Source organism: Leucoraja erinacea, chromosome 3 (assembly GCF_028641065.1).
Source record: "Leucoraja erinacea ecotype New England chromosome 3, Leri_hhj_1, whole genome shotgun sequence".
Lineage (NCBI taxonomy): Eukaryota > Metazoa > Chordata > Chondrichthyes > Rajiformes > Rajidae > Leucoraja > Leucoraja erinaceus.
Window position 1 is genome coordinate 8272043 of NC_073379.1, and position 16626 is coordinate 8288668.

The following is a 16626-nucleotide window of genomic DNA, read 5'->3' on the forward strand; positions in this document are numbered from 1 at the left end:
AATTAAATTGACTCTTGACTCTTGACTCTTTACATTCCTATCAAATCTTTTCCCCTTCATATTAAAACTTTGTCCTCGTCGATTCACCGACTCTGGCCAAGAGATTCTGTGCATCTAATTCTGTTATTCTGTTATACCTATGCTGTTTTTGTGAGATTTCCATGATCATGTGATTTTCAGTTTTTCTATAACAAAAACCATTGTTACACATGAGATAGAAATCAAAGTGGAGGAAAGATCTGCAGATCCTGCTCTGAAGGAGCGTCTTGGTCCAAAACCTCATCCATACCTTCTCTCCAGAGATGCTGCATGCCCCGCTGACTTACTCCAGCATTTTGAGTCTATCTTAGATGGATCACCCAGTTTCGATTTACCACTGACTATCAAACTAACGTTGTGGCTGAAACATAGAAACATAGAAAAATAGGTGCAGGCCCTATCGAGCCAGCACAGCCGTTCAATATGATCATGGCTGCTCATCTAAAATCAGTACCCCGTTCTTGCTTTTTCCCCATATCCCGAGATTCCTTTAGCTCTAAGAACTGTATCTAACTCACTCTTGAAAACATCCAGTGGCAGAAACATAGAAAAATAGACTGGAGCTATAAATATTTTTTAGATGGTCTTACCTGTAAAAAAATATTGAGCTGAGTTTTCGACTTGTCTAAGAACTTCTGATCAATGGACTTAAAAGGCAGTTTACTGATGGATGGTAGCTGTGCCTTCTTTAACATCGGAAAACACTGTGAAATGTAAAATCAAATGTTCACTACATTAATAATGCTGGGCTGATGTTTTTAAAAACACATCAATCAATTTGTTCAATAGACAATAGACAATAGGCAATAGGTACGGAAGTAGGCCATTCGGCCCTTCGAGCCAGCACCGCCATTCAATGTGATCATGGCTTACCATCCCCAATCAGTACCCCGTTCCTGCCTTCTCTCCATATCCCCTGACTCTGCTATCTTTAAGAGCCCTATCTAGTTCTCTCTTGAAAGCATCCAGAGAACCGGCCTCCACAGAGAATTCCACAGACTCACAACTCTCTGGGTAAAAAAGTTTTTCCTCATGCACGTTCTAAATGGCTTACCCCTTATTCTTAAACTGTGGCCCCTGGTTCTGGACTCCCCCAAAATCGGAAACATGTTTCCTGCCTCTAGCGTGTCCAAACCCTTAATAATCTTATGTTTCAATAAGATCCCCTCTCTTCCATCTAAATTCCAGAGTGTACAAGCCCAGCCGCTCCATTCTCAGAGCACATTACATGGTATAGATATCTTGATCTCTACAGAGAACTGAAGGCTGTACAGCGGTGGTTAATAGACTGTTCAATGTTACGCAATGTCCAGAACATTCAGTGATAACAGTTTGCCCCCTTGCTAATCTTAGCTTCAAGCACCATTTCTCTTTTAGTCAAAGATTACAATTCAAGTTGCTTCATAGGAAGGTTACGAGTCCGATATCTCAATTATAAGGTCGTCCGATCAGTTTTAGTTCATTGTCACGTGTACTGAGGTACAGTGAAAAGCTTTTGTTGCATTCAGATTCAGATTCAGATTCAATTTTAATTGTCATTGTCAGTGTACAGTACAGAGACAACGAAATGCATAGACAACGAAATGCATGTTAACCCAGTCAGCTGAAAGACAATACATGATTACAATCGAGCCGTTTACAGTGTAGCGATATCTGATGAAGGAATAACTTTTAGTGCAAGGTAAAGCCAGTAAAGTCCGATCAAGGATAGTCTGAGGCAGTTTTTGTAAAGTGGGGGTGGCTGAGCGATCACTGATCACCGGCCTCGAGGGTGCCAGGTGTGGGAGCGGAGCAACTGGGCTGGGGGAGAGTGGCACAAGTATTTTTTTTTGTTATTGCTCGACCTCCAAAATCAGAGGCCAACCCCCAACAAAAATTGGGGGGGGGGGGGGGGGGGGGGGGGGAGGGGTATCCCCCCATCCCCCCCACCCTCTCTCTCGGAGCTGGCTCTCTTCTCTCTCCCCCTCCCTCTCGGGCCGACTCTCTCTCCCTCACTCTCTCTTGGGGCCGACTCTCTCTCTCTCGGGGCTTGGCGGCTAATCACGGCTCTTCATTCGCTGCCACGTATCTCGACTGCGAACGCGCTGTGATGGCCTGTTGTGCGGGAGGGTTTTAGGGGGGAGCAGTCGGTTCCCGCCACGGCTGGTCGTGGTTTTACCGCGCTCACTGTGCGCTTGTTCTGAGATTCTGGATGTCGGAGGTTCTCGGAAGAAGGGAAAAACACGCCTGCGGGCCGGATAATTTCGGGTTATGAAGCACCTCGCCAAAATAGTGGAGGGGCTTCCGGCCACCCAGACCCCCCCCCCCAGTTCCGCGGCCCATGTGATGGTCACCTCATCAGGGTTTTGCCCAGGGTAAGGGAATCAAAAACAAGAGAACATGTATTTGAGGTGAGAGGGGCAAGTTTTAATACGGACCTGATGGGCAACCTATTCACACAGAGGGTGGTGGGTGTGTGGAATCAGCTGCCAGAGAAGGTAGTTTGGGCAGGTACTATAACAGCATCTTAAGGGCCTGTCCCACTTTCACGACCTAATTCACGACCTCTGCCGAGTTTGCCCTTGACTCATACTCGCAGCAAGGTCGTCACGAGGTCGTAGGAGGTCGTAGCAGGTCGTGATGCTAGTTGTAGGTACTCGTAATGATGAAGCCGAGTTTTAGTTAAAAATATAAGGAGATATTAAATTGGTTTCTGGGCTAGCTTACAGCTTATATTTAGTGTCAAATTAGGCTTTCCTCAGGTTGCGGGGTGTGTGAGATAACATTGTCTCCCAAGTGAAGGAGCTAGAGAGATATCTTTGAAAGTAAGATGCCATAAACCAAATAAACCAATGTTTATGGGGGAGGAGGCAATAAAGGAAGAGAGAAATAAACAGTCACATCTTTGTAAACAAATGACCTATGTTTATGAGGGACCAAATGACAGAGGAAGCAGCGAACAGAGCAAGGGTGGTCTATTTGGAGATAAACAAATGGACAATGTTTTTAGTATATCTTGTACCATGTAAAAAAAAAGGTTTGTTGTGATGCATTCTGTGGAAACCTTTTCCAGTACCTCTGACCATGACTAATGTCTGTGGAATGTGTTAAGGGGACAAGAAAACCCTATTTAAGTCAATGTAATTCTGTTGTTAAGGGAAGGTGACTGAGCACAGTCAAGTGTCTGTGTTGGTCACTTGACTGGAGTTCTCCCTCCCTTCCATCGGCCGATGTTAAGTAAAGTTTTGAACTGGTCTACCAAACAGTTTGTGTGGTGTCTGTTTATTACGAAGCGAACCTGGTTTAGTAGTTAAGATAAGTAGCTTTTTCAGTGGCATCAAGGTCGGGGCGTTTTTTCAACATGATGAAAAATGTCCACGAGTAAAAAAGGTTGTGAATTAGGTCGTGAACACTGGTCCGAGAACACTGATGCAATGATTAAGAAGGCACATCAGCGCCTCTACTTCCTGAGAAGATTACGGAGAGTCAGTTTGTCAAGGAAGACTCTCTAACATCTACAGGTGCACAGTAGAGGGCATGCTGACCAGTTGCACCGTGGTTTGGTTCGGCAACTTGAGCGCCCTGGAGAGGAAAAGACTACAAAAAGTAGTAAACACTGCCCCGTCCATCATCGGCTCTGATCTCCCTTCCATCGAGGGGATTTATCGCAGTCGCTGCCTTAAAAAGGCTGGCAGCATCATCAAAGACCCACACCATCCTGGCCACTCACTCATCTCCCTGCTACCTTCAGGTAGAAGGTACAGGAGCCTGAAGACTGCAAAGTCCAGGTTCAGGAATAGCTACTTCCCCACAGCCATCAGGCTATTAAACTTGGCTCGGACAAAACTCTGAACATTAATAGCCCATTATCTGTTATTTGCACTTTATCAGTTTATTTATTCATGTGTGTATATATTTATACAATGGTATATGGACACACTGATCTGTTCTGTAGTCATGCCTACTATGTTCTGGTGTGCTGAAGCAAAGCAAGAATTTCATTGTCCTATCAGGGACACATGACAATAAACTCACTTGAACTTGAAAGTGGGACAGGCCCTTAAAAGACACTTGAACAGGTAAATGGATAGAAAATGTTCATAGTTTAGAGATACATCGCGGAAACATCCTATTGCTCCGGGAATAAAGACAGAGTCGGCGTGGGGGAGCTCTTAAACGTTGCGATAGTTCCTGCCTCAACTACCTCCTCTGGCTGCTCATTCCTTTGTGCGAATAAAATTTACCCCTCAGACTCCTAATAAATCTTTCCCCCTTATCTTAAACATATGTCCTCTAGTTCTCGATTCCATTACTCTGGGGCAAGAGGCTCTGTGCGAGGGGCAAGATTTGTGTTTTACACAGAGGGTTGTGAGTTCTTGAAACACACTGCCGGAGGTGATGGTTGAGGCATGTTTCCATATATTTATTACTCTGAACAAACTTTATTTTCGGGGGGGGGGAGGGGGAGTGCTAGAAAGCAGGATTAGCCGTTTTGTCTGGCACAGTTATGATGGGCCGAACGGCCTCCTTATGTTCCTACAACTTTCTACAATTCTAGGTCTGGTAGTCACGTTGCATTTTGCCTTCAAGGAAAGATGGACCAGGCATGTGGCTAAACACTTTAGTTCCCCTTCCCACGCTGACCTTTCTGACCTGGGCCTCCTGCATTGTCAGAGTGAGGCCCAGCGCAAATTGGAGGGACAGCATCTCATAGAAACATAGAGGCATAGAAAATAGGTTCAGGAGTAGGCCATTCAGCCCTTCAATATGATCATGGCTGATCATCCAACTCAGTATCCTGTACTGCCTTCTCTCCATACTCCCTGATCCCCTTAGCCACAAGGGCCACATCTAACTCCCTCTTAAATATAGCTATTGATCTGGCCTCAACTACCTGTGGCAGAGAATTCCACAGATTCACCACTCTCTGTGTGAAAAATGTTTTTCTTATCTCGGTCCTAAAAGACTTCCCCCTTATCCTTAAACTGTGACCCCTTGTTCTGGACTTCCCCAACATCGGGAACAATCTTCTTGCATCTAGCCTGTCCAACCACTTAAGAATTGTGTATGTTTGTATAAGATCCCCCCTAAATCTTCTAAATTCTAGCGAGTACAAGCCGAGTCTATCCAGCCTTTCTTCATATGAAAGTCCTGCCATCCCAGGAACCAGTCTGGTGAACCTTCTCTGTACTCTCTTTATGGCAAGAATGTCTTTCCTCAGATTAGGAGACCAAAACTGTACGCAATACTCCAGGTGTGGTCTCACCAAGACCCTGTACAACTGCAGTAGAACCTCCCTGCTCTTATACTCAAATCCTTTTGTTATGAATGCTAACATACCATTCCTTTTCTTCACTGCCTGCTGCACCTGCATTCCTACTTTCAATGACTGGTGTATCATGACACCCAGGTCTCGCTGCATCTCCCCTTTGCCTAATCGGCCACCATTCAGATAATAGTCTGCTTTCCTGTTCTTGCCACCAAAGTGGATAACCTCACATTTATCCACATTATACTGCATCTGCCATCCATTTGTCCACTCACCCAGCCTATCCAAGTCACCTTGTAGCCTCTTAGCATCCTCCTCACAGCTAACACTGCCCCCCAGCTTCGTGTCATCCGCAAACTTGGAGATGTTGCATTCAATTCCCTCGTCCAAATCATTAATATATATTGTAAATAGCTGGGCAGCTTACACCCCATATTTGGCTTGGGCAGCTTACACCCCAGTGCTATGAATATTGTATTCTCTAACTTCAAGTAACCCCGGCATTCCCTCTCACTCAATCCCTCCCCTACACCAAGTTGTACCAGCTTCAAAGTCGTCCTGTTGCGTCTCATTGTCTGTAACTCATTTTCACCTAGCCCATAGCTAACAATGGCCTGTTTCCTTTATCATCGTTACTTCATTGCATATCTTTCTATATCTCTCTACATCACTGCGTATATCTCTCATTTCCCTTTCCACTGACTCTCAGTCTGAAGAAGGGACTTGACCTGAAACGTCAGCTGTGACACAGTTTGTGTCTCTCTCAGTAATTATAAAGGCAGGCAGCAACAGCTTCAGGGACACTTCTTCTTCCCCCCCCCCCCCCCCCCCCCCCACCCCCCCCCCCCCCCCCCCCCCCCAGCTGTTAGCAGGCTTCTGAACGGAGCTGGGGTACTGTCCGATTCATCTCGACTCCCACTGTGGACATTTGCACTGATCTAGATGGGAGCACATCGACCCTGATATACAAGTCAGGTCTAGCTACCTCGCAGAGCTTCCTGTGCAGTGTGTGGAACTCGCTCAGCTTTCGCCCCACCATCCAGCCGTTGTTTTCGGGGTCAGGCGGATTCAGCTGCACCATGATTGAATAGCAGGACATTTGTTCACCATTTTCTTCCACAATCTGCCCAAAGATAAAAAAAAGACCAACTCAATAACACAGCGTTTCAGCAGACTTACAACAGGTAACAGAAGACAAGCATTAATGTGTGCAGAACAGATGTTTAGTTTCAGTATCGTTTTGGTGTCGGGTAAGCATAGGTTTAGTTTTACTTCCGTCTCAGTCCTGGTTTAGTTCAGTTTCAGTCCAGTTTCAGTCCAGTTCAGTCCAGTTTCAGTTCAGTTCAGGTTCAGTTTCAGTCCAGTTTCAGTTCAGTTTCAGTTCAGTTTCAGTCCAGTTTCAGTCCAGTTTCAGTTCAGTTTCAGTTCAGTTTCAGTTCAGTTTCAGTCCAGTTCAGTCCAGTTCAGTCCAGTTTCAGTTCAGTTTCAGTTCAGTTTCAGTTCAGTTTCAGTCCAGTTTCAGTCCAGTTTCAGTTCAGTTTCAGTTCAGTTTCAGTTCAGTTTCAGTCAGTTCAGTTTCAGTCCAGTTTCAGTCCAGTTTCAGTTCAGTTTCAGTCAGTTCAGTTCAGTTTCAGTCCAGTTTCAGTTCAGTTTCAGTTCAGTTTCAGTTCAGTTTCAGTCCAGTTTCAGTCCAGTTTCAGTCCAGTTTCAGTTCAGTTTCAGTTCAGTTTCAGTCCAGTTTCAGTCCAGTTTCAGTTCAGTTTCAGTTCAGTTTCAGTTCAGTTTCAGTCCAGTTTCAGTTCAGTTTCAGTTCAGTTTCAGTCCAGTTTCAGTCCAGTTTCAGTCCTTTTCCATTCAGTTTCAGTCCAGTTTCAATTCAGTTTCAGTTCAGTTTCAGTTCAGTTTCAGTTCAGTTTCAGTTCAGTTTCAGTCCAGTTTCAGTCCAGTTTCAGTTCAGGTTCCATTTTACTTCAGGTGTGGCAGCCCGAGCCACTTTGATCATCGACTTCGAGCACCCGCGTGGACCAGCGTGATCTGGGCCGACCAATTAACGCCAACCTGGGTGATCAGCTGGGGGGGCGGGGGGGGGGGGGGTGCAGCGGATGACGGGACTAGTCTTCACTTCACAGTCAACATGTTAACATACACCTTGCCCATTTGTACTAACTGTTGAGCTGTATGGTTTATAAATATTAAACTGAGTGTTTATACAAGACGTGAACCGCTTCACAGGTTTAGTTTTAGTGTCGATATGCAACATCAGGGCTTCTGCACTGTGCTAGCTGGTGCCCTGAGCCCGTTGCGATCTCGCCAAATGATGTGATGTCCAGTGAGACTGCCCCTCCTCATTAGGCTGGTGGTGCCAGTGGCAAGGAACCGCAGGCATCTACTCCGTCCACAGGCTTGGCCAACATAATGAATCCCTATGCGACTCTGAACTTCCTTAGACGTCAATGGATACGCTCCTGAACTTCTGCAGGTGTACAGTAGAGAGCATATTGACTGGTTCTGCAACTTGAACCCCCAGGAACGAAGAAGACTGCAAAAAGTGGTGAACACTGCCCGGTCCATCACAGGCATTGACCTTGGATGAAAAAGGGTCTCAACCCGAAACGTCACCTATTCCGTTTCTCCACAAATGCAGCCTGATGTTACTCCAGCTTTTTGTGTCTGTCTACAGGTACTGACCTCCCCCCCATCATCGAAGGGATCTACAGGAGTCGCAGCCAGCATCGTCACAGACCCACACCAACCTGGCCACGCTCTCATTACACTCCTGCCATCGGGAAGAAGGTACAGGAGCCTGAAAACTGTAACGTCCAGGTTCAGGAACAGCTTCTTCCCTACAGCCATCAGACTATTAAACACTACAACCTCTAAATATGTTCTGAACTAGGTAGACTTGGGGCAATTATTTTTGACTTTGCACTACTACAACAGAACAACAGAGGAGAATGACTGAATAGTGCCTTCCCTCACAGTGGGAAACTGATTCCGCTGTGTGGGGATGTTTGTGTTAAAGACTATCATGTTCTGTGTTTTGTTTTTCTATTCGTATGGCTGTATGGTGACCACAAATGTCACTGCACCAACTGGTACGTGACAGTACATGTCTCTTGTATACATTGGCCCTACTGTGTGTGTAGGGTAGTGCTAGCGTATGGTCGGCACTGACTCGGTGGGTTGAAGGTCCAGTTTCCATGCTGTACCTCTAAACCAAACTAAACTAAACTCTCTCAACTCTTGAACTGTGTTGTTGTTCATTCCCTTCACATTTTGTTTTATATGAGGAGGCAGAGAGCCAGCCTCTGGGAAATGGATCTGAACAAAAGTGAGAAATGATTTTTCCTAGAAAGGCAGCAATTCAGTTCCAATCTAATTGAATCCTGTCACATCAAAGTCATCAGCGACGGATTCAACAACAAGAACTCAGCTGTTATTCTGTCAGAAACCTGTCATCTATTTAGCAAGCTTGCTCGGAAATGGTATCAACTCCTCTGGTGACGTGCCAGCTTTACAAAAGCACCAGCACGCCTACGAAAATCATATATTCAAGACTATCCATCGCGAGCACAAATTGCTAAACTGACTCTTGGTTCCAGCCAAATGCTCACATTACGCATCTACTAAACATGGCAAAACAATGAACGAAAACGATTCCCTCGGTTCCACTCACTGCCATTCCCAACTTCCTGTTATCTTGAATGAATGATATTTTATTCTCACACGTGACAAGTCACATACACACATAATGCCCAAGGTATGTGAAGAGTCTCCACCTAAAGGGCACTCACAAAGTTCCAAAGTACACCACGCCGGCTGCTCCTTTGTTCTCCCAACCTCCCCACCGCCCCACCACCCTTACGCTGGTTCCCGGGTTTCTGGTACTGTAAGGCAGCAACTCTACCGCTGCGCCACAGTGCTGAGCTAAAGGGAAGTTTCGGGTCTGGATATATGGTGTGCAGGAATGAGCTGGTCTGGATACTCGTTCCATACTCCCACCACCCTCTGAGTAAAAAGGTTGCCCCTCAGGTTCCCATTAAATCTTTCCACGCTCACCTTCAACCTATATCCTCTGTCGGAAGTTGGGCCGAAGGGCCTGTTTTTCCAGGCTGAATGATTCACCCTATCTATTCCCCTCATGATTTTATATTACTTCCAGGATGGATTGGTCATTTATTCAGTACGGAAATGCAAGCATTTACCAGTAAGTTCCAGCTAATCAATGCTCTTCGCGTGATGCATTAGTGCAGCATTGGAAAATCAAAGTATACAGATATATTACGAATGACCTTACTGAAAGAATTGTAGTTCATTATTTATTTATCAGGATTGTACATTATATTGTGGTGTTAGTGTAACATTTCTCCATAAAATTCTATTTACCTCCAAGTCCATTAGTTTAGAGATACAGAGCAGAAACTGGCCCTTCGGCCCGCCGAGTCCGTGCCGACCAGCGATCCCCGCACACTAACGCTGTCCTACACACACTGGGGATAATTTACATTTACACCAAGCCAATTAACCTACAAACCCCGTAGGTCTTTGGAGTGTGGGAGGAAACCGGAGCACCCAGAGAAACCCCACGCAGGTCACGGGGAGAACTAACAAACTCCGTCCAGACAGCAACCGTAGCCAGGATCGAATTCAGGTCTCTGGCGCTGACTCTACCGCTGCGCCACCGTGCCGCCCTGCACATTTATAGAAATGCCTTTGACATATGCAATCATATATCCACCCTGATATAGTGTATCTGAGTTTAGGCTCCATTTACATTACAAATGAGCCATTTTGCATCGAGGCCATGTATGTAAAACAATCTCTACCTATTTGAAATTTTCAAACTAAATTTAGAATGGATGTGCTAAGTGCTGAGTAAACTGAGTGCTAAAGTATCCGACAAAAACATTTGCAAAAGTGTTGGAGGATTAGAGCAAGTGAGGCCCAACTTGCCCACACCGACCAACATGTCCCATCTGCGCTAGTCCCACCTGCCTGCATTTGGCCCATATCCCTCCAAACATGTCCTATCCATGTACCTGTCTCAATGTTTCTTAAATAATGTGATAGTACTTTTCTCAACTAGCTCCTCTGACAGCCCGTTCCACACACCTAGCGTCCGTTCCATCCACCTAGCGTCATCAACGGGCGGATGAGCTTCTAGCGAGCCAACGGCAATCCACGCTTCAATAGAAGCTGCGATCACTGTCGTACATAGCATTGTAAGGATTGCCCGTGTCGGAAACCAGCACCACTGCGTCGCTAGTTTTGATAAGTAAATTATAATAAAATTTGTGTAAATTTTTTTTTCTCAGGTTCCTATTAAATCTTTCCCCTCTCTGCAACTCTGGCACTATCTCGTCGTGCCATGGACCCAGATCTCCTCCTCCATCAGGCTATCAGCAGAGAGCAGAGGCCACCCCGACTGTAGTCCCGTCACCCCTTTGCTCCACATCGAAAACAACTCCTAGCATCCATCCAGCCAACTGGGACAAAAGCACACTGGATAATCACCAAGTGGTCACAGCAGTGGAAGGCAACCTCATCTCCATTACACAGCTGCATCTCTTCACCAGATGAAAGCTGTCCGGGGTCTGAGCTCCCCAGAGGAGCATGGGTGAAGCTCAGCAGACTTGGTACTGGAGTTGGGCGTTTCAATGCCAGCGTGTGGAGATAGATGGGGGCTCCCTCCGCCAGAGCCCAGCCTGTGAATGTGGAGCAGAACAAGACAGCCAACCATGTCATCTCTGGGTGCCCGCTCTACCGCCCACCAAATGGAGCTCAGGGCCCGGCAGACATTGACGCAGAGACAACAACCTGGCTGCTCAACACCCGGCTTGAGATCTAACTATTCCTTTGGTGTATTTATGTTTCACTCGCAAGAAGAAGAAGACGTTTCCCCTCTCACCTTAAACCCATGTTCTCTGGCTCTTGATTCCCCTACTCTGGGTAAAAGGCTCTTCCTATTTACCCTATCTAATCCTCTCAGGATCCTATACACCTCTATACGATCACCCCTTAGCTTCATGTGCTCCAAGGAAGAGTTCTCGCCTGCTCAACAACCTCTCCCTATAGTGACTCTAAATGGGCAAATAGAGGCTGGCATGGACAAGGTGAGTTACATGTGTAGGAACAATAGACAATAGGTGAGGATTAGGCCATTCGGCCCTTCGAGCCAGCACCGCCATTCAATGTGATCATGGCTGATCATCCACAACCAGTACCCCGTTCCTGCCTTCTCCCCATATCCCCCGACTCCGCAATCTTTAAGAGCCCTATCTAGCTCTCTCTTGAAAGTGTCCTGAGTACCGGCCTCCACCGTGGAATTCTCTGAGGCAGAGAATTCCACAGAACTGCAGAACAGGACTGAACAGAACAGAAGGAACTGCAGGTGCTGATTTATACTGAAGATATACACTAAAATGCTGGAGTAACTCAGCGGGTCAGACAGCATCTCTGGAGAGAAAGAATGGGTGACGTTGCAGGTCAGGCCCCTTTCTTCAGACTGGAAGTAGAGGGTGGGGGGAAACTGGAGGTTGAAAAAGGCCAGAACAAATCAGTGCGGGAGGGTTTCAAAGAGAAAACCTCTCCTCATAGCTAATACACTCGAATCCAAACAGCATTCTGGCAACCTTCTTCAGCACCTCCCCCACCCGTCTCCCAATCCTTCTAGTGATGGGGCAGCTACAGCTGACTAAACACTGTGCCTTCCACAATAGTGATGAATGCTGTGGTGGATGTTTGTGTTACATTTTTATTGTGTGTTCATTTTTAGTCAGAGGGTGGTGAATGTGGAATTCTTTGCCTCAGACGGCTATGAAGGCCAAGTTAATGGATATTTTTAAGGCGGAGATAGATAGATTCTTGATTAGTATGGGTGTCAGGGGTTATGGGGAGAAGGCAGTAGAATGGGGTTAGGAGGGAGAGATAGATCAGCCTCAGGGCGTCCTCAGCCCCCTATTGTACTCCCTGTACACACATGACTGTGTGGCTAGGTTCAGCTCCAATTCAATAATTAAGTTTGCTGATGACACTGTGGTGGTGGGCCTGATCTCAGACAACGATGAGAAGGCCTACCGGGAGGAGGTGGCTGATCTAGCACTCTGGTGCCAGGAGAACAGCCTCCTCTTGAACATCAAAAAAACGAAGGAGCTGATCATGGACTTTAGGAGGGCACATCATCCGAGGACGTACACTCCATTGAGTATAAATGGGGATCCTGTGGATAGGGTGAACTGTTTTAAATATCTGGGAGTCCGCATCTCTGAGGATATGACATGGTCATCACACGCCTCAGCACTGGAGAGTAAGGCAAGGCAGCGCCTTTACCACCTCAGGCAATTGAGGAAATTCAGAGTGTCTCCAAGGATCCTCCAGTGCTTCTATGCAGCAGCGGTGGAAAGCATCTTGTCCGGGAACATTACCATCTGGTTCGGGAATTGCTCTGCCAAGGACAAGAAGGCTCTGCAGAGAGTAGTGCGTTCGGCCGAACGCACTATGGGAACTTCACTCACCCCCCTGCAGGAACTATACAACAGGAGGTGCAACTCCAGAGCAAACAAAATCATGAGAGACCCCTTCCACCCCTGCAACGGACTGTTCCAGCTGCTACGGTCAGGCAAACGCCTCCGTTGCCATGCAGTGAGAACGGAGAGGTTGAGAAGGAGTTTCTTCCCAGAGGCAATTTGGACTGTAAACGCCTTTCTCACCAGGGACTAACTCTCCAGAACGTTTTTCCTTCTATTATTTATTATGTAAAAGAATATGTGTGTTATGATTGTGTTTATAATTTGTTTGGTTGTTTTGTTGTTTGTCTTTTGCACAAAAGTCCGCGAGCATTGCCACTTTCATTTCACTGCACATCTCGTATGTGTATGTGACAAATAAACTTGACTTGACTTGACTTGACTAGATCAGCCACGATTGAATGGCGGGGTAGGCTTGATGGGCCGAATGGCATAGTTCTGCTCTGAGAACTTATGAAAATGACTTCATGACTCTTATATTTGACATTTGACATCAGCCAGTAAAAGGTTCTGACTGTTTACACTAAGTCTCTCTAGACTTTAGACACGGTACAAGGCCCTTCGGCCCACTGACTCCGCGCCGACCATCGATCCCCGCACACTAACACCGGGGACAATTTCACAATGTTACCAAAGCAAATTAACTTACAAACCTCAGTTCAGTTTAGTTTCTTATCACGTGTACCGAGGTGCGGTGAAAAGCTTTTGTAGCGTGCTATCCAGCCAGTGGAAAGACAATACATGATTACAATACCCGCACATCTTTGGAGTGTGGGAGGAAACCGGAGCACCCGGGGAAAAACCACGCAGGTCACGGGGAGAACGTACAAGCTCTGTACAGACAGCACCCTGTAGTCAGGATTGAACCTGGGTCTCTGGCGCTGTGAGGCAGCAACTCTACCGCTGTGCCACTGTCCTGCCCTCTCATGATTGTATATGCTTCTTCATGTGGAAGAAACACCAATAAAGTACTAACCGGCCCCAAGACAGGGGCCCTCTAAATTGGTGGATGAATATTTAGAATTAAGTCAGACGGGGAGGGCAGGATTTTGAGGGCACTTTGAACAATCTTAGTCATACAGCGTGTAAACAGGCCCTTCGACCCAACATGGTCACGCCGACCAAGATGCCACTACACTAGTCCCACCTGCCCGCGTTTGGTCGATATCCCTCTACACCTTTCATAGGTTATAGGAGCAGAATTAGGCCATTCGGCCCATTAAGTTTACTCCGCCATTCAATCATGGCTGATCTATCACTCCCTCTCAACCCCATTCTCCTGCCTTCTCCCCATAACCCCCGACACCCGTGCTAATAAGTTTCCCACCCATGTGCCTGTCCTAATGTATGCTATAGTACCTGCGTTCTCTGGCAGCTCGTTCCATACACCCACCACCCTCATTGTGAACACTCACCTCGCTGCTGCTGATGTTGGCTTTCCATTGTCCAAGATTTTCACACCACCAGTCTGTGCGGGCAATGTGCTGCTGTAAGTCATTGTGTTCTCGTTCCATTGTGCTAATCTCATCCTTCAGCTTGGTTACAATCTACAATGAGGGAGAGAGAGGGGGAGGAAGGGAGGGAGGGGGAGAGAGGGAGGGAGGGAGAGGGAGAGGGAGAGGGAGAGGGAGAGAGGAAGAGAGGGAGAGAGGGAGAGGGGGAGAGAGGGGAGGAGAGAGAGAGGAGAGAGGAGACAGAGGGAGGAGGGAGAGAGGGGAGAGATGGAGAGACGGAGAGAGGGAGAGAGAGAGGGAGGGAGAGAGAGGGAGAGAGGGAGAGAGAGGGAGGGAGAAAGGGAGGGAGGGAGAGAGAGAGAGGAGAGGAGAGAGAGAGAGAGAGAGAGGGAGAGAAGAGAGGGAGAGGAGAGGGAGAGAGAGAGGGAGAGAGAGAGAGGGAGAGAGGGAGAGAGGGAGAGAGGGAGAGAGAGAGAGAGAGGGGGGAGAGAGAGGGGGAGAGAGGGAGAGAGGGAGAGAGGGAGGGAGAGAGGGAGGGAGAGAGAGGCGAGGGGGGGGGAGAGGGAGGGTGGGAGGGAGGGAGGGGGGAGAGAGAGAGAGAAACAACATTGAACTGTGTCTACAGCACAACCAGGCTGAGTTGAGTTGAATTGAGTCTGACTTTAGTTTATTGTCACGTGTGGTACAGCAAGGTACAGTGAAAAGCTTTTGTTGCGTGGCTGATCTATCTCTCCCTACTAACCCCATTCTCCTGCCTTTTCCCCATAACCCCCGACACCCGTACTAATCAAGAATCTATCTATCTCTGCCCTAGAAATATCCATTCACTTGGCCTCCACAGGCCGTCTGTGGCAGAGAATTGATACCCGTAACCTCATCCTTTATAATAATGGGCGGTAAAATCTTACCAACCACTGATGTCAGCTTGACCAGCCGACAGTTCCCACTTCTACTTCGCTCCCTTCTTGCCCAGCGGGCTCATACTGGCAATTTTCCAATCGTCTGGAACCACTCCTGACTCCAGTGATAGTTGAAATATCACCATTAATGCCTCCATGCTGGAATCTTGAGCACAACACACAGTGCTGGAGGAACTCAGCAAGGTCAGGCAGCATTTGTACAGTGGATGGACAGGCAACATTTTGGGTTGGGAAATCTTCTTCAGACTTTAGACCACCTGAGGTACTCTAGCACTTTGTGTTCAGCCGAGCTGGAAGAAAAGGACTGAGCCAAAATGTTACCTATCCGCTACCCCCCCCCCCCCCCCCCCCCCCCCCCCCCCCCCCCCCCCCTCCACCACAGATACTGCCTGACCCACTGAGTTCTTCCAGCCCTTGTTTTGTGCTCAAGTTCCAATTATGACTGTTTTTCCACTTTCCCTACAATACCTGGAGTATTGTGTGCAGTTTAGGTCCCCTAATTTGAGGAAGGACATTCTTGCTATTGAGGGAGTACAGCGTAGGTTTACCAGGTTCATTCCCGCGATGGCGGGACTGTCATATGCTGAGAGAATGTAGCAGCTGGGCTTGTACACTCTAGAGTTTAGAAGGATGAGAGGGGATCTTATTGAAACATATAAGATTATTAAGGGTTTGGACATGCTAGAGGCAGGAAACATGTTCCCGATGTTGGGGGAGTCCAGAACCAGGGGCCACAGTTTAAGAATAAGGGGTAAGCCATTTAGAACGGAGACGAGGAAACACTTTTTCTCACAGAGAGTTGTGAATCTGTGGAATTCACTGCCTCAGAGGGCGGTGGAGGCCGGTTCTCTGGATACTTTCAAAAGAGAGCTAGGTAGGGCTTTTAAAGATAGCGGAGTCAGGGGATGTGGGGAGAAGGCAGGAACGGGGTACTGATTGGGAAATGATCAGCCATGATCACATTGAATGGCGGTGCTGGCTCGAAGGGCCGAATGTCAATTGTCTATTGTGTTTAAGAAGGAACTGCAGATGCTGGAAAATCGAAGGTACACAAAAATGCTGGAGAAACTCAACGGGTGCAGCAGCATCTATGGAGCGAAGGAAATAGGCAACGTTTCGGGCCGAAACCCTTCTTCAGACTGATGGGGAGAAGAAAGGAAAAAGGAGGAGGAGGAGCCCGAGGGCTGAGGGATGGGAGGAGACAGTCCGAGGGCTGTGGAAGGGGAGGAGACAGCAAGGGCTAACAAAATTGGGAGAAATCAATGTTCATGCCCGCAGGATGCAGACTCCCCAAGCGTAATATGAGGTGCTGTTCCTCCAATTTCCGGTGTTGCTCACTCTGGCAGAAATGCTGGTTTCTCCAGCATTTCTGTGACCCATCAATTGTCTATTGTCTATTTGGTCAATAATTAAAGGTGAAGCTCGATTTTACGGGGATA

The 16626-nt window shown here is 47.3% G+C and overlaps 1 protein-coding gene across 1 annotated transcript in view; it reads right to left on the reverse strand.

Moving 5' to 3' along the window:
• The window catches only part of snx25 (sorting nexin 25), a 210257-nt gene that overhangs the window by 31281 nt on the left and 162350 nt on the right, over window positions 1–16626 (reverse strand). Inside the window, exons 12-14 of the mRNA XM_055632018.1 lie at window positions 14229–14360; window positions 6273–6410; window positions 630–743 (exon numbers count right to left, since the gene is read on the reverse strand). Of these exons, the coding sequence (XP_055487993.1) occupies window positions 630–743; window positions 6273–6410; window positions 14229–14360 (384 nt within the window). The remainder of the gene's footprint in view (window positions 1–629; window positions 744–6272; window positions 6411–14228; window positions 14361–16626) is intronic.